Source organism: Fusarium proliferatum (assembly GCF_900067095.1).
Source record: "Fusarium proliferatum ET1 genome assembly, contig: FPRO_scaffold007, whole genome shotgun sequence".
Lineage (NCBI taxonomy): Eukaryota > Fungi > Ascomycota > Sordariomycetes > Hypocreales > Nectriaceae > Fusarium > Fusarium proliferatum.
Window position 1 is genome coordinate 1,753,746 of NW_022194796.1, and position 17,288 is coordinate 1,771,033.

The 17,288-nt window shown below is 47.4% G+C and overlaps 9 protein-coding genes across 9 annotated transcripts; 4 read left to right on the forward strand and 5 right to left on the reverse strand.

Annotated features, from left to right (window-relative positions):
- Positions 1 to 355: 355 nt before the first annotated feature.
- FPRO_07606 (uncharacterized protein) lies at positions 356 to 1,299 on the reverse strand (the record flags this gene model as incomplete). Its single annotated transcript, XM_031234319.1, has 2 exons — positions 356 to 672; positions 720 to 1,299. The coding sequence occupies 2 exons, from the start codon at positions 1,297 to 1,299 to the stop codon at positions 356 to 358; spliced, it is 897 nt and encodes a 298-aa protein (XP_031084068.1).
- A 2,035-nt stretch (positions 1,300 to 3,334) lies between these two features.
- On the forward strand, positions 3,335 to 5,128 carry FPRO_07605 (uncharacterized protein; the record flags this gene model as incomplete). Its single annotated transcript, XM_031234320.1, has 5 exons — positions 3,335 to 3,657; positions 3,710 to 4,101; positions 4,154 to 4,259; positions 4,310 to 4,669; positions 4,723 to 5,128. 5 exons carry the CDS (start codon positions 3,335 to 3,337, stop codon positions 5,126 to 5,128), a joined length of 1,587 nt encoding a protein of 528 aa, XP_031084069.1.
- A 247-nt stretch (positions 5,129 to 5,375) lies between these two features.
- On the reverse strand, positions 5,376 to 7,290 carry FPRO_07604 (uncharacterized protein; the record flags this gene model as incomplete). The annotated part of the gene is made up of 3 exons (XM_031234321.1): positions 5,376 to 6,447; positions 6,494 to 6,980; positions 7,026 to 7,290. The coding sequence occupies 3 exons, from the start codon at positions 7,288 to 7,290 to the stop codon at positions 5,376 to 5,378; spliced, it is 1,824 nt and encodes a 607-aa protein (XP_031084070.1).
- A 2,817-nt stretch (positions 7,291 to 10,107) lies between these two features.
- Positions 10,108 to 10,577, forward strand: FPRO_07603 (uncharacterized protein; the record flags this gene model as incomplete). The annotated part of the gene is made up of 2 exons (XM_031234322.1): positions 10,108 to 10,403; positions 10,460 to 10,577. The coding sequence occupies 2 exons, from the start codon at positions 10,108 to 10,110 to the stop codon at positions 10,575 to 10,577; spliced, it is 414 nt and encodes a 137-aa protein (XP_031084071.1).
- Positions 10,578 to 10,725: 148 nt separating this feature from the next.
- FPRO_07602 (uncharacterized protein) lies at positions 10,726 to 11,631 on the reverse strand (the record flags this gene model as incomplete). Its single annotated transcript, XM_031234323.1, has 1 exon — positions 10,726 to 11,631. The coding sequence occupies one exon, from the start codon at positions 11,629 to 11,631 to the stop codon at positions 10,726 to 10,728; it is 906 nt and encodes a 301-aa protein (XP_031084072.1).
- Positions 11,632 to 11,893: 262 nt separating this feature from the next.
- FPRO_07601 (uncharacterized protein) lies at positions 11,894 to 13,054 on the reverse strand (the record flags this gene model as incomplete). Its single annotated transcript, XM_031234324.1, has 1 exon — positions 11,894 to 13,054. One exon carries the CDS (start codon positions 13,052 to 13,054, stop codon positions 11,894 to 11,896), a length of 1,161 nt encoding a protein of 386 aa, XP_031084073.1.
- Positions 13,055 to 13,777: 723 nt separating this feature from the next.
- FPRO_07600 (uncharacterized protein) lies at positions 13,778 to 14,057 on the forward strand (the record flags this gene model as incomplete). Its single annotated transcript, XM_031234325.1, has 2 exons — positions 13,778 to 13,826; positions 13,882 to 14,057. The coding sequence occupies 2 exons, from the start codon at positions 13,778 to 13,780 to the stop codon at positions 14,055 to 14,057; spliced, it is 225 nt and encodes a 74-aa protein (XP_031084074.1).
- A 135-nt stretch (positions 14,058 to 14,192) lies between these two features.
- On the forward strand, positions 14,193 to 14,603 carry FPRO_07599 (uncharacterized protein; the record flags this gene model as incomplete). The annotated part of the gene is made up of 3 exons (XM_031234326.1): positions 14,193 to 14,196; positions 14,243 to 14,297; positions 14,348 to 14,603. 3 exons carry the CDS (start codon positions 14,193 to 14,195, stop codon positions 14,601 to 14,603), a joined length of 315 nt encoding a protein of 104 aa, XP_031084075.1.
- Positions 14,604 to 14,872: 269 nt separating this feature from the next.
- FPRO_07598 (uncharacterized protein) lies at positions 14,873 to 15,850 on the reverse strand (the record flags this gene model as incomplete). The annotated part of the gene is made up of 1 exon (XM_031234328.1): positions 14,873 to 15,850. The coding sequence occupies one exon, from the start codon at positions 15,848 to 15,850 to the stop codon at positions 14,873 to 14,875; it is 978 nt and encodes a 325-aa protein (XP_031084076.1).
- Positions 15,851 to 17,288: the final 1,438 nt, after the last annotated feature.

Sequence of the window (17,288 nt, forward strand, 5' to 3'; positions counted from 1 at the left end):
TATTCATAACTTTAAGTAGTTATGACAAGCTTAGGATTGCACATCCAGAACTTTGAGTAGCTATGAGAAACTTAGGATTATACATTCATAACTTTGAGTAGCCTTATGACAAGCTTAGGAATGTTGCTCTGACTAATAAACATAATTAGGCAAATCCTCACTAAAGATAGCATCAAGGAGAAGAGCTATAGTAAGGAAATGCATAAGAAGTGGACTGGGATTATCAAGGTGGGAGCATTTGATGATAGCCTGTCAACATTAGAGTCTTGTTACCCATAACTTGTACTAAATTCACTAGATATCCCTTCAATTTTTCCATTCCTCAAGATCGAGGCCCTAAGTCTTCTTGCCTCTCTTAGTTGGCCTCTTCCGTTTCCTCATCAGCCACCCACTCGTAGAGAATGTCTGTCCTCATGGTGTATTTGATCCCCTTGTGCACCGTTGCTCCTTCATGGAAAAGCCCTCTGTGTTGGAAGATGAGAACACTTCCAGTTTTGGGGTTTACATCGACCCTCTTCTCTCCTTTTCTGTCAAGGAATGACGTTGCGCCACCTTCAAGTTCCGAAGCTGGATCATTCTCAACAGAGTCATTGAGGTATAGGTGAACAGTGTAGAAAGTCTCAAACTCTTTGCCTGGGCCTTCGGTATAGTAGAAAGGACCGTCGCAGTGGGCTGAGATACGTTAGCTGTGAATACAAGAGATAGGTGGTCACGCTTACGTTTGAAGAACTGTCCTGGTGAATACTTCAAGAACCTCATCCTCTCGTTAAAGCGACTAAACACCCATTTCCCACCCTTCATATAAGGTTGCGGCGGCACCACAGCCAAGAGTTCCCGCAAACCCTCGGAGAGCATGCAGCGCTCCCATAGGCGATCAACAACTGTCTGCTGATTCCAGATAATCCTATCACTCTCCCTATACCCCGGCGCCGGGGCCTCCCAACCCGGACCGGCGCTTATCAAAGCAGGTCTCCAGGCCGGTGCACTTTCATCAGATTTTGGAACGGACGCTTCCGCTAGAGAGAGAAGCTCTTTGCATTCTTCTGGTGAAAGGACGTTGTCTAGCACGATAGCGGTGTGGCCATCGTACTGAGGAAGGGGAGAGTTTGCAAAGTCGATGGGATGAGTCGCTATTGGGTTTTCAGGCGGAGAAGAGAGGAAAGTATCAGGGATGGGAATGTCGTTTGATGTGTAGTCTACTTTGGTGAGCATGTTCTTGGAAGGGTCGCGTGGCTTGAGGAAGGATTGGGAGGCGGGTTTGGAGGTGAGGCCTAGTTTTGAGGCGAGGTTGGATAACATTTTGTAAGCACTGTAACAGGGGTATCTTGAGAGGATGGGAAATGAAACAAAATAGATTCTACTCTGAGAAAAGAAATACTGATGCCTATTAAGTAGATCTTTCTAAAAAAGGACAGTTTTATGACAAGATATTGGCGGTTTCATTGTTGGTGTTGCTGCCTATGAGCCAGGCTGGGATGGGAGGGAGTGGCTGTGGGGAAATGCAGCCACCACAAGTCCTACGCCAGTGACAGCTAGGCTTTCACCATAAATTAAGGCAGACTAACTTAAGTAGAAGACTGGCTAATACACGGTACCTTGATGTTAGTAGATCACGACAGATTGGTGATGGTGATAGTGATGCTTGGTTGGGCTATGGTTAACTTGGTAGCCTTGAAGGATCACAGCAGACTGGGTCCAGTGTAAATTGGAAGCCTGTAGCCTGTGACAACGGAGTCTGCCAAGGCCAAATGTTTGGTAGACACATTTGACGGATTGTTGGTCACAGCCAGGTCCGTTGAGATACGGATATGTGGCCATTGTTTGGCTCTAGGGTCATATTAGGCATATTCTCGGAGTCATATGTGCTATGAACTGACTGTAAGAACACATCACATCAAAAGACACGCATTGACTGGACATGATGAATATTTCTTGGCGCATTTCCCTCGAGAAGATGTTTGAGCCTAACTTGTATCGCACGAGACACAAATTTATTTTTGTATCATGTGCTTATCCTCTAGGACATTGAGGTGTCTGAGCCTAGGTTGGCATAAGTTGGCCAAACTAAGTCATGTAGAGTGGGCATAAGAGAAAAGCCACAATAGATTCAATCTATCCAAGATCATGTTATGTGGAAATGAGATCCATGCAAATGAACAGTCTGTAAAAAACGTTGTTTATGCGAGCAAAGAGTCTGTGAGTAAGCCCGCGAGGCCAATTATGATACGGTGAGGTGGCATTTTCAGTGTTGAGTACAGCAACAAAGACATTAACAAGTGAGAGGGTCGCTAAGTGGCGATATAGGTAGAGTCATGGAGTGAAAGAGAGGCAACCACACGGGAATAAATTACATGATTTCGGAGCTGAACTGCACTGCTTTCTGCTTATTAACCCAAGCAAGCTTCTAGAAGAGGGCGAAAGCGAAAAAAAGAGATCTTGGCGCTTCTTGGCTCAGATGTTAATTCCCGGCTTGGCCAGACTAGACTATACTTGACCCATGCGGAACATCATGAGAGCCACACAACGTCTCGTGAGTGTTAGCAGCATTGGATAATTATGAGACGAGGTAGACATGGGCAGTGTTGTCATTGAGAAAAGAATTGCGACATTGAAGTTTATATACAAGATGTCAGATGTAAGATGATGTTGGCTGCCTTTGAACATAACATGCCACCGAACCACGAGGTTGGAATCCTTCAGACTATACCTAAGCAGAGATTTTCTGGAAAACTCGGCGACGTAACCCAACTTGTGTATAAGCCGCCAGCCGGCATGATGGGGCCGAGAGTGACCCTCCAAATCGCCGTACTGACTTTGTAGTGGGCTACTTGTAATTTGATGTCCACGTTTCCGTTCAGGGATATCTCAGATATGAATGAGCTTGAGACTATATAGAAATGTTCGAGAACAAGTCGAGAGTATACTGTAATCATATCTTATTGTTACCTATCGTCAACAGGCTGAATTCAGTTACAATGTGGGTTCATGCGACGTTACCACGGAATTTTAGTGCTTAGCCAGATCCAAACTTAGCGACCTTCCCTTAGCGGGTTCAAGTTTGTCACTCTGAAGATCCCATTGACATGGTTCAGCAAGGAAGGGATAGTAATAAAATACCACCCAAATACACTTTGCTCGTACGTAACTGCAACTCTCCTGACATTGGAGAGTGGATTTGCCTCTGAGCACGCAATTCCTCGTGCCTCGTTTTTGCGGATCTCGAAGCCAAGTATATCATCTATCTACCTATTCAAGAGATGAAACTTGTATCTCTATAGATTCCAACTTACATGTCTTACTTACTTTCGCAATTGTGATCAAGACGACAGTCACAATGGACTTCCCACCGGAAAAAGAACATCGGAAGTCTCCTGACGATGACGTCGAGAATCTACCGCACAGCGACGTCCCGCGACCCACGCAACAGGATCTGCTGCAGCGCTCGCTCTCAGCGCGCCAGGTGCAGATGATTGCTATTGGCGGCACCATCGGTACTGGCCTGTTTCTCGGTACTGGAAAGTCCCTTGCCACGGGTGGGCCAGCGTCGATATTGATCGCCTATGCCATCGTGGGCGCTATCGTCTTTACGACCATGTTGGCTTTGGGGGAGATGGCGGCGTTTATACCCGTTGCTGGAAGTTTTTGTACCTTTGCAGGGTGAGTTGTCTTAGTGAGACACTTGTAGGCGGGATCATTGCTAACGAGGTAGACGTTTTGTTGATGATGCGTTTGGCTTTGCTCTCACTTGGAATTACTGGTTCAACGATGCTGTATCCACTGCCTCAGATCTCGTCGCCCTGCAGCTCGTTCTTCAATACTGGACCGACAACTTCCCCGGCTGGGCCCTCAGTCTCATTTTCTGGGTTGTTCTCATCGGCGTCAACATTATTTCCGTCAAAGCATATGGCGAACTCGAGTACTGGCTCAGTCTGCTAAAAGTCATCACCATTGTGGTTTTCATCGTCATGGGAATCGTTGTCAATTGTGGTGGAAATGAGACGGGAGAGTACATCGGCGGAAAAAATTGGCATATCCCTGGTGCACCTTTCGTTGGAGGTATTGGTGGCTTTGCCTCTGTTTTTGTCACGGCTTCTTTTGCTTGTAAGTTGAGATGTGAATCTCTAATGGTATGAGATGAAACTGACTGGCGTAGATGGAGGAACTGAGAGTATTGCCATCACGGCTGGTGAGACCAAGGATCCCACGAGAAACCTCCCCAAAGTCGTCAAGAATGTCTTTTGGCGAATTATCCTCTTCTAGTCAGTCTCATTCACCCACACTCACTTACTCATCTCGCTAACAGAACCAGTCTCCTTTCCATTCTTCTCATCGGCCTCAATGTCCCATACAACTATCCCGATCTCAACTCCAAGGAGACCCGCACTTCTCCTTTCACCATCGTTTTTGAAATGACGGGCGCCAAAGCTGCTGGAAGTGTCATCAACGCCGTTATTCTCACTAGTGTCCTGTCTGCTGGAAACCACGCTCTCTTTGCTGGAGTGAGATTGATGTACACTCTTGCTATCGAGGGTCATGCCCCCAAGGTCCTTGGAAAGCTCAACAGGAACAGAGTACCCTGGGTTGCTGTCCTTGTGACAGGGTTTGTGGCTGGTCTCTGCTTTGGCTCGAGTTTCATCGGAGCGGGCGATTTGTGGAACTGGCTCCAGAAGTAAGTCAAGCATCGACATGTGCGTACATCTTGGGCGCAGCTAACATTCATAGCATCGTCGGTGTGTCGAACCAACTCAGCTGGATCTCCATCGGCATCACTTCAATCCGCTTCCGCCAAGCCCTCGCATTACAAGGCAAAACTCACCTTCTTCCTTTCAAGAACTGGACGTATCCCTACGGACCTTGGATCTGCGTCATTCTCAACAGTTTCCTCGTTCTCGTTCAGGGCTGGAGCTGTTTCAGTCCCAAATTCGACGGTGTCAGCTTTGTCAGTTTTTACATCGAGCTACCGGTCATGCTGCTCATGTTTGTGGTGTGGAAGCTTGTCAAGAAGACAAAGTTCGTGGGGCTGAGCGAGATGGACCTTGAGACGGATGTTTATACGATTGAGGAGAAGGTCACAGAGGAGACGGGGTGGAAGTCCAAGGTGAAAAATGTGGTTACTTGGTTGTTTTAATGTAGCGGGATATGATTTGCATTTTTGTTAGGATACCATGATGCATTGTAATTTGACGAATTTCTTGATCCCTCTTTAATCTTGCAATTCACAGACCTGCATCAATGGATGAGCAGGACATCGCGATTCAAGCTCCAATTGATTATACTCGAAAAGTATTTATTAACAAACAATAGTTGAATGGTGAGACCTAGTCTCGATGAGAAGTCAAAAAATCGCTCGCTTCATAAGCGCCTTCACCAATACTTCACTCTCCATCGCCACCCTCAGCATACTCCTCAGGAACCTCCGGCCACGCATCAACACCATCCTGAATAACCATCATCATACCACCAACCATGTGATTATTGATATGGCAATGGAGAAGCCAAGGTCCAGGATCGGCAGCATGATATCGAACTACAACCCAACTCGGCTCCTTATCCGCCGGCGCCGAAAGAAACGCATCTCTTCGAGGCGGATTCACAAAATTGAACTGATCGGGAATTTCCTTGGCAGCTTCTTCAACAGAACTCCACCTGAAAAGCCCAGTTCCCGTGCCTAGCATGTACATCTTTGAACCGTGCTTGTGAATCGGGTGTGGAGGTTGGGGAAACATGGCTGCTACAAAGACGAGATCTACCCACTGTCCCAGTTTTGTCGAGATTGTAACGTTGTTGTGGACGTAAGGCTGGGGGTTGAAGAGTGTAGGTCTTTGCTCGTCGAGATCCTTTGACATAAGACCTGTGCTGTTCAAAGCCCAGAGATACGAAGCACCTTTGATCTCCATGCTTAGATTAAAGGTGACATCAGCAGTTGGCGAAATCGGAACTGGGGGGTAAGGAAACGCCACCATCTGGTTAAACACCACGACGTTCTTTGACACCGGAATGCCCACGAGGTTGATCCATGGTTCAGCCTCTTGTGTGTAACCGAAGCCGTCAACTGAGAGAATAGCATGGCCGGTGATGATCTGCGGCGCACTGTTCGAATTGAATCTCATTTTGAAGTCCCCAGACTTTTCAACCTTGACAAGAACGGAATATCGGTCTCCGTTTGTGGCGGCAATGGCTTGGACTTTCTGAGGTTGGATGTAGGAGCCGTCCATGGCGTAAACCCATATATCATGGCCATCTATGGAGAAGACGCCGTTGACAAAGTTGACTGCAGCAACAATGTCGAAAGCGACCCATTTTGAGGAAGCGTGGTGTTTGTTGGAGACTTTGATGACTTCGATTTGACCCTCTGTTTCTTTACATCCGGAGAATGTTCCAGGGAGGAGAGCCTCTTCGTTGCCTAGACCACCGGCGAGGGCGTTAAGAGCAGACGCAGGAAGACAGCTGTAAGTGTCAGCAATTGACAGTGGAATTTGCCTTGGAGACTCACGACTTATCAGTGAACTCAGCACCGCCTGGTACCAACTCGAGGTAGCTCTTCTGAATCTCATTGAGATTGGCTGCCACGAGATCCTTAGGTAGACATTCAACTCTTCCCTTGCCATTAAAGAGGATCGAATCATAGCACGAGTCCTCTATCCCAGCTGCCACAGTCATATCCCACTTCTCAGTAGAAGTAAGGTGCACAAAGTCAGAAATAACTACTGGCTTAACATGCCTCGTTGCCTTTTGGATCTCATACAATGTCTCCTTATCATCGGAGATCAAGTGAAACGGGTTCGGTTCGTGGGGTCGTGGATGAATAATGATAGCTCCGTAGAGGCCATCTTCGATTTGGCCTCGATGATGAGAGTGATACCAGAAACTTCCGTATTGTGTAGCGTGGAACTTGTAAGTGAAGCTGCATCCTGGCTTGATGGGATGTTGTGTGACGCCGGGAACACCGTCGGTCCATGGTGTGCCTTTCATTTCCAGTCCTAGCTTGTTAGTACCTCCAAGTTTACTCAACAAGAGAGACATACCATGGTAGTGAATAGTGAGTTCTTCTGGAGACTGATTGTGGACTTTCACCACCACCAAATCATCCTGGTTGATCTCAAGCACAGGTCCAGGGGACTGCCCATTTACGAGCAGCATCTTTCGTGAGAATCCATCTGGTGCGTAATTCTCCCATGTTATAGTAAGGTCAAACTTCTTGGTGTTGTTCCAGTAGGTAGCCGTTACTGAAATAATGAACGATTGGAGGACTAAGGGGAGAAATATGAGAGAAGATCGTGTGAAGTACATATTGCAAGTACCGATTCAGGACCTGCGCCCAGTTGAGGAACGAAAGGATAAATATCAAGTATCTGTCTTCATATTGACCAAGATACTCGGGTTCCGGCGCTGTAATATACTGAACTCGGAGACTTCCTGTTCTCACAATATCCATCCGACGGTGAATGCACACTACAGCAACATCATCTTACATGACAAGACCCTCTGCGCCACGAAGTCACATTTTGGCTCCCCCAATATCACGATTCAAACCAATCAACAGAATCCATTGTTGACTTTACCTGGAATTGAACAGGATTGGGGGCCATACCAAGACGGACGCTCTCAGCTCAGTGGCACACCACGGAGTTGGCACCGGAATAAGCATATTTTCGCTAATTCTGTCAGCGCTAGGTCCAGCACTTGGGACGAGTCTAGAAAATCTGTCAAGATATGGTTGGATAGCATGCGATGTACGTTGTCTGAGATAAGCGGGTGCGGTTGCCGTCAAGGTCTCGATGTTGGTCAATATGATGCTGTACAGAGGACATGCTAATAGTTTAAGGACTTACCAAGTGTTGTTTTACTCAAAATAATTACATAGAAAACTTGTGGGAACTCGACTGAAATGGTGATTGAGTGTAAGTCTGTTCGTCGAGTTTGAAATAGTTCACCGATACTTTGGTAGGGCTGACATGTTATGAGGCCTCGATTTAGCTACCAACTAACAAGCTTGGCTGTCAGCATCTACAGATGACTTGGTCTTGACCAACAGCCAATGCCTGGTGTTCTCTTGAGGTGTTAGCTACTGGGTCATTGACTGATTGGTCAAATGCTTGAAGGGCCAGGGTAAATTGATCAACCTTAAGATAGCCCCCAATTATGAAGTTTCGATAACTTGTTTTGAGCCCGAAATAAAATAGAACAGTAAATCAAGCAATCTAGCTTTTGAATCAGATAAATTCGAGCCATTAGTCCCTTCAATTTACGTGAAGGTTCATTACAAACTCACTTAACGGTGGTATCAGCTCAGACTAATCATACATGCATGTCATAGTATAGTAGACCTCTAGATATACTAGAATAGTTTTAGAGCTGACCCTCCTGTCCTTCTCAGTCGCCCATTGGCACGCGAGCCAGCCTTATATGCACATCTTACTACTGGTCATCAATGCCTAACAGATTATTTATCGCATCCCGTGGTTATACAGTCATCCTTTGTCAAGGTTGGACTACCATATCCATCCGAACTACAAGCACAGATCTAATCTTCCATGTGTTACCGCACAGAACCGACTGAGTCAGACGTCAACTGCAATATTGACAACAGTCTTGGTCAGCACATCTTAACAATTTGCAAAAGTCCCTGACATGTGCATGCTTCGGTTACCTTAGTTTAGGGTCTTGCTCTTCGCCTGCAGCGTTTGGAGACTCCCACTTAGCATTACAAACCTGAATGAAGGGCCACGAGTAGTCGGAGAGGCAGAGATGGTGGGCCGATGGGTTCTCGAAATCTTCTTATGAGGCCAATTCATAAGAAGAGGCAGAGGCGACGGAATGATATATATATGTACAGTATCGAGCTCGTGACAGATCCAATTGCTGCTGTGCGCTTGAAAATTGTTTCTTGACAAACCCAGGCCTGAGCCATCCGGTCATTCTACTTTGTGAAGTACTAAAGAAAGAGTTTTAAAATCTTGGGTAAGATATTGAAGTCTGACAGGTGTTAACTCGTGCTCTAAGCGCAGAAGTTGATTTCTCAGAGAGTACTCTATGACCTGGACAAATTTTGTTCCACAAAGGAGTCATGAAATCCTCCACGCTCTGATCACGTCGATTCCACTGTATGTTTTCCTTCGCTTTGTGACACAGAAGGCACAGGTACGTTCTTCGCGTCCTGGTGGCCCCTCTGGTGTCTCGTTGCTGATGTTCGATGCCTGGTTGACCTGGAGTTAGTGGGATTCCCGTCGGTCTAGTATCGATTATTATAATAGTGGCGGATCTTCATCCTTTCCTTTTTGCTCTTGTGCTTTTGTGCCCATACTGGTGAAGCGATGAGTTCACCATAGCGTGTTAGTGTAATTGTAGAAGGTGAGCTTCTTCGATGATCCTAAGGCTACAGAGTTCGGGGGAACTATACCCTTCGATCTTCATTGTCTGTGCTGTTGATTTCTATGCATCATGATGATTAAAGCTTAGACAATGCTTGTGGTCTTGATCGAATAGTGAGCCAGTTGGTTCCTCTGTAGTCTCACATGTATGAGTCTGCGGACAAGTCCATACTTTGAGGGAAGACAAGAATTTTCGGGTTCACAGCATGACCTCTTCCACGGAATCCGATCAAATTCCGCCATCGACCGATTCCCATTTCCGGATAACTAATACAGTCCCTGACCGTGAACTTCTCATTTTCCCAAATAGGAAAATAAGCAACCAAGCTAAATGTGGATCATTGCAACCTTAATATGAACCTCAAGACTCGTCCATTCGTTCAGACACCTCAGAAAACAATACCAAAACCCCATCAGTCCATACAAGATCTTTAATCTTTCATTACCGTGTGAGTCACGGTGCAACGATCCATGCATTTGATGAAACACTTGTACATTGGCATTCGGATAGGTCGCGGACTTTATCTCAAGTCCGGGTTGGATCATCGCTGGGAAACGCCACGGCCGTGAGGGGGGTTCACGCTGAGGAGGGGAAATGTGTAGTTGGACCGTGAACTAGGGATATGTAAGAAATAAGTATATAAGAGCTGAAAATTCCTCCTATCATTCGATCTATTCATCGACTCATGCCATCAAAACCAACAGTCACTTCCAAAGAATAGTCAATCACTTCATCATGCCTTTCAGCCACGTTGCCCTCGCCGTCGGCGAACACTACGTCGAGATGCGCGACTTCTACAAGGCCGTACTCGCTCCTCTTGGCTATGAATTCAAGTTTGAAGGCACAGGCGCCAAGGGAGCTCAGTACTGCAGCTTCGGCGTCAAGAATGGCGCTCCAGACTTTTGGCTTGGCGGCGGTGGCCCTGCGTTGAAAAAATATGACGGCAATCTTGAGAACAGAACTGCACCAGTTCATGTCGCTTTTGATGGTGAGAATCAGAAGCATGTCGATGAGTGGTATGATGTGGCCATGTAAGTCAAATTGTCAATCTGAAGATGTGATGAAGATGCTAATTAGGTTGGTGTAGTAAAGCTGGAGCGACTGATAATGGAAAACCTGGGCTGAGGGCGTATAGAGATGGATACTATGCGGCGTTTGTTCTTGATCCTGTTGGGAACAACATTGAGGTACTTCACATGTCTTGAGCGGTGTATTGGGTGTGAAGGGGCTGGCGTTGGTGTGATGGGATGAAGAATTGAATGAAGCGAAGTCATTGAATGAGTCAATAGTATGGTAAAAAAAAGTGTTGTCTTCATCAACCTCCCTATCCGAGTCCTTCCTTGGTTGCAGTGCCTAAGATTGAAATCGTTGAACCTGTGGGTTCTCCTGTGTCTCTGGAATGCCATCCCTTATCAACCACCAACCGATCACTTCAAGCGGATAATGCCCTGCACTTTCACGCTCAGGATCCTCCTCAAGACCCTTTTCGATATCCTTCTTGACCTCTCCCCAAGTCACCATGAGCGGTGTCGTATCTCTGTTCCCGTGCGACGCATTGAACAGGAACTCACTCAGCATCGCTGCCCGGTCATTTCCCCGATTCCGCGTCGTCTCCCACGGGATCTTGACCCTCTCCGGTAGCGGGAGAAGCACAGCCGTGTAGCTCTGCGCCTGATACGGTTCACGTCCCCAGACCATACCGCCCTTGTGTCGCAGCTCAGGGAGAATGTAGTTCAGAGTGCGCATGCCCGGCATGAAATCGTACAGCGACTCTATAGAAGATCTCCAGTATTCCGCCATTGTCTCACCGGCAGCTGGACGGGGAACATCTCGAAAGAAAGCGCGCCATTCAATGCCGACGTTGAGGACTTTGTCATAGCCATGAATTGTAACTATTGAATTGTGCGGTTTGGCCTTGAGGGTGACACGCTGGTTCCGGTCAAAGTAGAGGATATCCTTTTCTGGCCTGAACCACACGCCTGGGTTGTCTCCGTGAGGTGAGAGGAAGAAACCTTCACGCTGTGCAACAGCACGAGATTCCCGACATATTCGAAGAGCTATCGGAGGCGCATAATGGATGTGGAAGCGGAAGAAGAGTTCGTCGACTGTAGGGTTGGTAGCCGGCTCTTGGGTTGAAGTCTTCTTTACATGGAATAGACGACAGTCAGGGAGGGAGAACTTCCAGATGAGATCTCTCAGCTCAGGCGGGAGACCTTCCAGTCGGAAGTGGCTTGAGCTCGAATCCTCAGTAGAAGTCATGTTGATTGTTTGAATTGTGAACGAAACACGAAATATCCATGTCACGGGACAGTTTTCGATGAAAGACGCACGTTTTATAAAAGGGCGTCAGGCACCCGAATTCGGTGATACGAGAATGTGAGTCTGCCTTAAGCTACCTTGGTTAGCCCAATCGGCTTCGTCAGCATTATCGTCACCTCGACAGGCACCGAAATAACAGCACGACCTCTCAAGTTAGGTTACGCAATTAATTCATATCATTATTCTGTCTAATAGGTATCAGTCAAGTTTGGGCCTCGTAAATGTATAAAGTGCTGTTATGCTGATCAGGCAGTAGGTACAGCCTCAGCTTGCCATCCTTGACGCTAACATCCATTGGATTCTGCGTCAATCTCACGCCAAGCTTACTCTCCAGCTCAATTGGCACCTCAGCTAGAGGAACCATTGTTTTGACGTCCACGAGAGCAATGCCGCCAAGGTCGTAACCGCCAATTGTCGCGACGCCAGAACACAGCATGATACTCTTTCCGCCGTAGAAACCACTGTGGCCCAACCACTTACAGTCTTGGTAGTCGATGAAATAACTTGGATTTCGTACGACTCTTTCGGGCCTCGGTGCTGCGTCACATCCTGTTTTGGCACTCTTCAGATCCCATGTCGCAGCGTCTCGTGCGCCCCAATTCAGGGCCGTAATGAGATTGTCGCGGGTGTCGTGAACGATGCCTCCGAGATGGTCTTTATAATTGAGGACACGCTCTGGCACCAAGGTTGCTGGGTCTGTCCGATATACATACGCGGTACTGTTGGGCCGGTACTGCGCGATGGTTCCCCAGATATACTGACCATCATAGTCAATTCCTCCATTGTGATACTCATCATTCCCTTCTTTCGTGATGGCGGCATCAGCGAGTAATTTTCCTTCACCGTTGTACACCATCAGATGAGCCAGCCCTGCACCAGCTGTTCGGTCTGTTCCATTGATGATCTTGCCGTACTTTTCAGTCGGCACGGTCCAATGCCCTGAACTGACCACGTAACGGTCATCGCCCAAGCGTACCATTCCCTCAGGCTCAAACGTGTCGCCCTCAAAAGTAATGTTCGCAATGCTTTTCCATACAGTTGTGCGACTCAAAGACTGGAAGGCGTGTATGATATCCGGTCCATCTGAAGCTGCATGAGCCGGAGGTAGTGGAGTCGGAGCCAGGGCATCGTCCGTATAAAATGTGACGTTCCTCGCCATAGCCAGCGCCGGACAAACCGCAATTGAGCTCGTAAGCTTCATATCTATCGATCCAAGATCAAAGAGAAAATGAATTTGAGGTGCAAGCATAACAATCGTCAAAACCACAATGAGCGGAAGGGTCAGTTTAAATGCGATGCTGGCACACCACGGCTTGCCCGGAGGGCGATCGCGGTCAGGATCTGGGTCTCCATCTTCACGCATGCTCGACGAATGTGAGGAGAGGTGATGATGATTCGATGCTGTTGATGGTGCAAGGTAAACAAATAGAGACTCCTTAAGTTAGACCAACCCGATGGCTCGGCGCCGTCACGTGGAGCTTCGCCGATCCTCCGCCGGCAGTTGGTGTCTTCGGGCCCGGGCATTTAGTGAGGGTCCACCTTCCGGGGGACTAAACTTTAACTTGAGTGCCCCCTCGATCCTGAATGGAAAAAATACTCAGGTAACATAGTAAAAGTATAGGTTAGGTAAGTTTAGGATGGGTTGAGGATACCTGTTGTTGGTTTATTTCGACAACCAATATCAAGTTCTTGTGTTGGCTACTTGCCTGCAGAGGAAACGAACATGTTCAAAGAGAAAACAACGGGGGCCGTCGCATGCAGGCCCCAGGATCTCACCACCATCTCAAGAATCTCTCGCCAATCATGCGCGCTGACAGCACGTGTTGGCCCGTTATACCAGCCCGCGAGGCGTGTTTCGCATTGGGAGATTGGTCGGTGCCAATGATGAAATGGCCGGCCCCCAGGTTGAAAGTGAGGCTATGGTTGGGCGGTGATAAGATCTTTGGACTGGACATCGCAAGGCTAATTCATGAGTAGGAACCCAGGCGGGTATTTAAACTTCACTCAGTCGCGCGCATTACACTCTTTCAATGGAGTCGTTTCTCATTGTTTCGCTTGACATGAGCTAGGCGTTTTGAGTTGCACGATGGGGCTTTTCAACGACATTGACATTGAGCGAGACTTTCCTGACCATGGTAAGATTTCTCTTCAGGATGTCAGCCACTTGAAAAGAAGCTAACTTGGGGCCAGAGGTCAAGTCTATGGTGAAGCGTTCCGAGTGGGCAGCTCAGCAGCATCAAGACTTCCTCCATCACCAATACCCAACCCAAGAGTACAGCACTATTCACTCTTACAGTCCAACTTACTATGGCAACGAGCAAACTTCAGCCAACACTTCCTACAGCACTCCCAGGCCTCAGATTTAGTCTGGGAATCATGCACGTATTTATGGCTTTGATCCACCCGTCAGTGGACTGGCCGATCTACAAGCGGGATTGTCGTTGGATGGTAGTGGTTCCGAGGATGATAGGTCTGAGAGTAGGAGTGAAGACGAACACGCGATGGGTAAGTCAGATCTCTTCTAACGTCAACTTCAGCTAATTAGTATCAGGCACGAAGGAGGTAGTGTGTTGTGGAAGATCTTGGAAGCAAGGAGCCAACTTCAGGTCAGTTCATCCTCCCTCAGTACAGTAACAGGTTTTCTAACTTTTATCAGGAAACATTACAATCGTAAACATAATCGTCGTCTGAATTGCGTCTTCCAGAACGACTGCGACTATCTCGGGGCAGACAAGAAGGAACTTCATCGTCACTACTGGGTATCTCACAAGGAATATGCTCGAGCGAACAAGATCCCTGATCCGAGTGGAACTTGCGAGGCTTGTGGGAAGTATTTTAGTCGGAAGGATCGTATCCCTCGCCATCTTTCACGGTCGCTTTCATGCCGTATTAAGTTAGGGCTTAAGAAATAGTTGTAGCTTACTACGGCATGGGGGAACGGTGCAGGGTCACGAGGGATACAGCTTCTGACTTTACTCGGGACATCACTGCTGTTGGGACATATGTTTCGTGTTTTGTTGCTTTGTATTTTGCTCTACTATACCACTCACTCTGAGAACTCCCAGCGCCTTACATATGCTACTGCTTCATGATCAGCTCCAGATCAACTCCATCAATCTATACAGGACATCGTCAGCAAATCCTGCGAGTCCCCTCAGTACAAATACATAAGCCTCTTTGTTTACCAAACAATGCTTTCCCACTGCTTCTTCGCCAGATCTTCCTTCGACTCGGCGGCAGGCTTTGTAGGCGGAGGGAGCTCCTTCAGGTACTCAACTAAAAGCTTCGGGTGGAGTGCGATACTCTTTAGCTTCTCCTCCCATTCTTCCTGGGGCGAGCTCTCAATGATCTTTCGAATCTTTGTCGAACTAGGCGCATCTTGAGGTCGTCGGTCCAGATCACAAGGCACGAATCGGATAGTGCCCCTGGGCCGAACCCGGTTCTGGCGACAGATCGAGATTCTGTTGTCGAAGCGAGGTCGGCCATCCTGGAGGTTTACCCAGGGCGTGCAGCCCGCGAGTTGTCGAAGACTGTTGGGATAGCGAAAGTCGACAGGGCGAGAGATATCACTGGTGATAGCGTCGCCACAGTTCCAGCCAACTGGATTATAGCCGCCAGCTGCAGTAATGGCATCTGGACCGAGGAGAAGAGTGAACTTGAGGTCTACTCTATCCCTCTTCAACGCATTGACAAGCTTGGCACGGAATCCTGGCCAGCTGGCTTCAGAGTTATCGTAGGCCCATGCCCAGTCAACAGGAATGCCGTCTCCATGCCAGAGGTTCACTCGCTTCTCACGAGAAAGAACAATACCAGACTCTCTCCCATCCATTTTCATCTTCAGTCTCTCATCGTCAGTGGTAATGATGATAGCTGCGATGATATTGAGGTCTGCCCCTGCATTATAGAAAACATGCTTGAGGAGGTCAAGATGACCTTGGTGAGGAGGGTTGAAGGATCCGGGGAATATTAGGATGCGGTTGACTCGACCTCGGATAATAGGAGGCTGTGTTGCTGTGCCGTTGTTGAAAGGGCGAGCGGTAGTCTGCGATGAAGTCTTGTCAGCCTCCTTGATGCGCTCGATGTAGTCAGCGAGACGTCGTGGAGCCATTGTTTCTCCTTGAGAGGTTGCTTGAGGGCTTGTAGAAGAGGAAGAACTCATGATGAAGAGAAGCAGTGTGAGATACCTTAATATAGGGGTATAGTCGGTTGTTCAAACGAATGCGCTGGTAGCAGGTGCTGTGATTCACGGATGTGGCCTGCGCTCAGAGTAGGGATCTTTACGGCTGACTTGGATAGCTTTTTTATATACATACATGAAATGAGCAAACTTGTTTGAATCAGAAGTGAGTCTCCCTCTTGGTATCTCAACCGATTCGAGGTGATCTTGTTGATGTTAGTGTATTCTGCGAGGAAAATTATGAGTGCTGGTGAGAAGTCGTGATAACTATCGTGAAAGTGATGTCCGTAGGAGATCTGATGTATTGCTGTACAGTCTATGCGACAATTTATATACACGCTGGTGCAAGCTATTGCTGGTGGTACCCGATTCACAGTTCCACTACGTGCTCACTGAACGGAGTGGTATTCATAAAGTGTTATTCTCATACACTAGAAAGAATTGGGGAACGCTATGGGAGTACAGGGGGTAATAGGGTGCCAGCGTATATAAACTTGTATGCTGGATTCAAACAATCATTTGCTCCTATGAACAAGCACAGCATAATCAACAAAGATTATAAGTCGGGAGTGCTTAGCTTTTCGGTGTTGCGATGTTCTCTAGGGTAGCACTTTGAAATCGCAGGACCATGACGTTGAACAGGGATATCCACCGATCAAGCTAAATATAGAAGATCGAGCTATGACACATGATCAATGAATTTTGCATCTGAGATTTACGGGAACATTCACTTGTAGATTGTCATAAATGAACAATGATTTGTTTGTTCGTACGCGACCCAGCAGAGCCAAACGGATAAGATGAGCAATCAATTTGTTTCCAACACAATAGTCACTGAACGTCTCAGCTGATCAACAAATAACCAGGTCGCGAAACCCTGTCAGCATCTGAATCAAGCACGGTCGGTAATGGTTCGTCAATCAGAATCAGAATGGGATAGTCGCAGGCACAGCTGCATGGGATCGACACCGCACAAACACCACATTCACCTAAGCACAGCACAGCATGAAAATAAATACGATATGGTGAGAAAACGGTCGGACAGGTGCATGAGAACTGAGATTTCCGCTGGAAAGAAAAGAAAGAAGGGAAGAAAGATTTGCTGATCTTGTTCCTGAGTAAGAACCTTGCATGAGCGGAACAACGGATGATGATGCCGCGAATAGTAATCGTAAGGCGGTGAAAAATGAAAACAAAAAGAAAGAAAGACAGAAAGAAAGGGTTTGCTCCGCTCATCATCTCGCTGAGGTGTGCCATAAATGGAAACAGGCCAGGGGTGATTGGATGCCGACATGGCAGCTCTCAACCAAAAGATATGGGGTAACGTCACTACAAGTCATGGCAAGACGAGAACAGCACCAGCCCTGTATTTACTGTCTGTCTTACAGTGCAGTAACACTCACTCACTCAGTGATCTGAC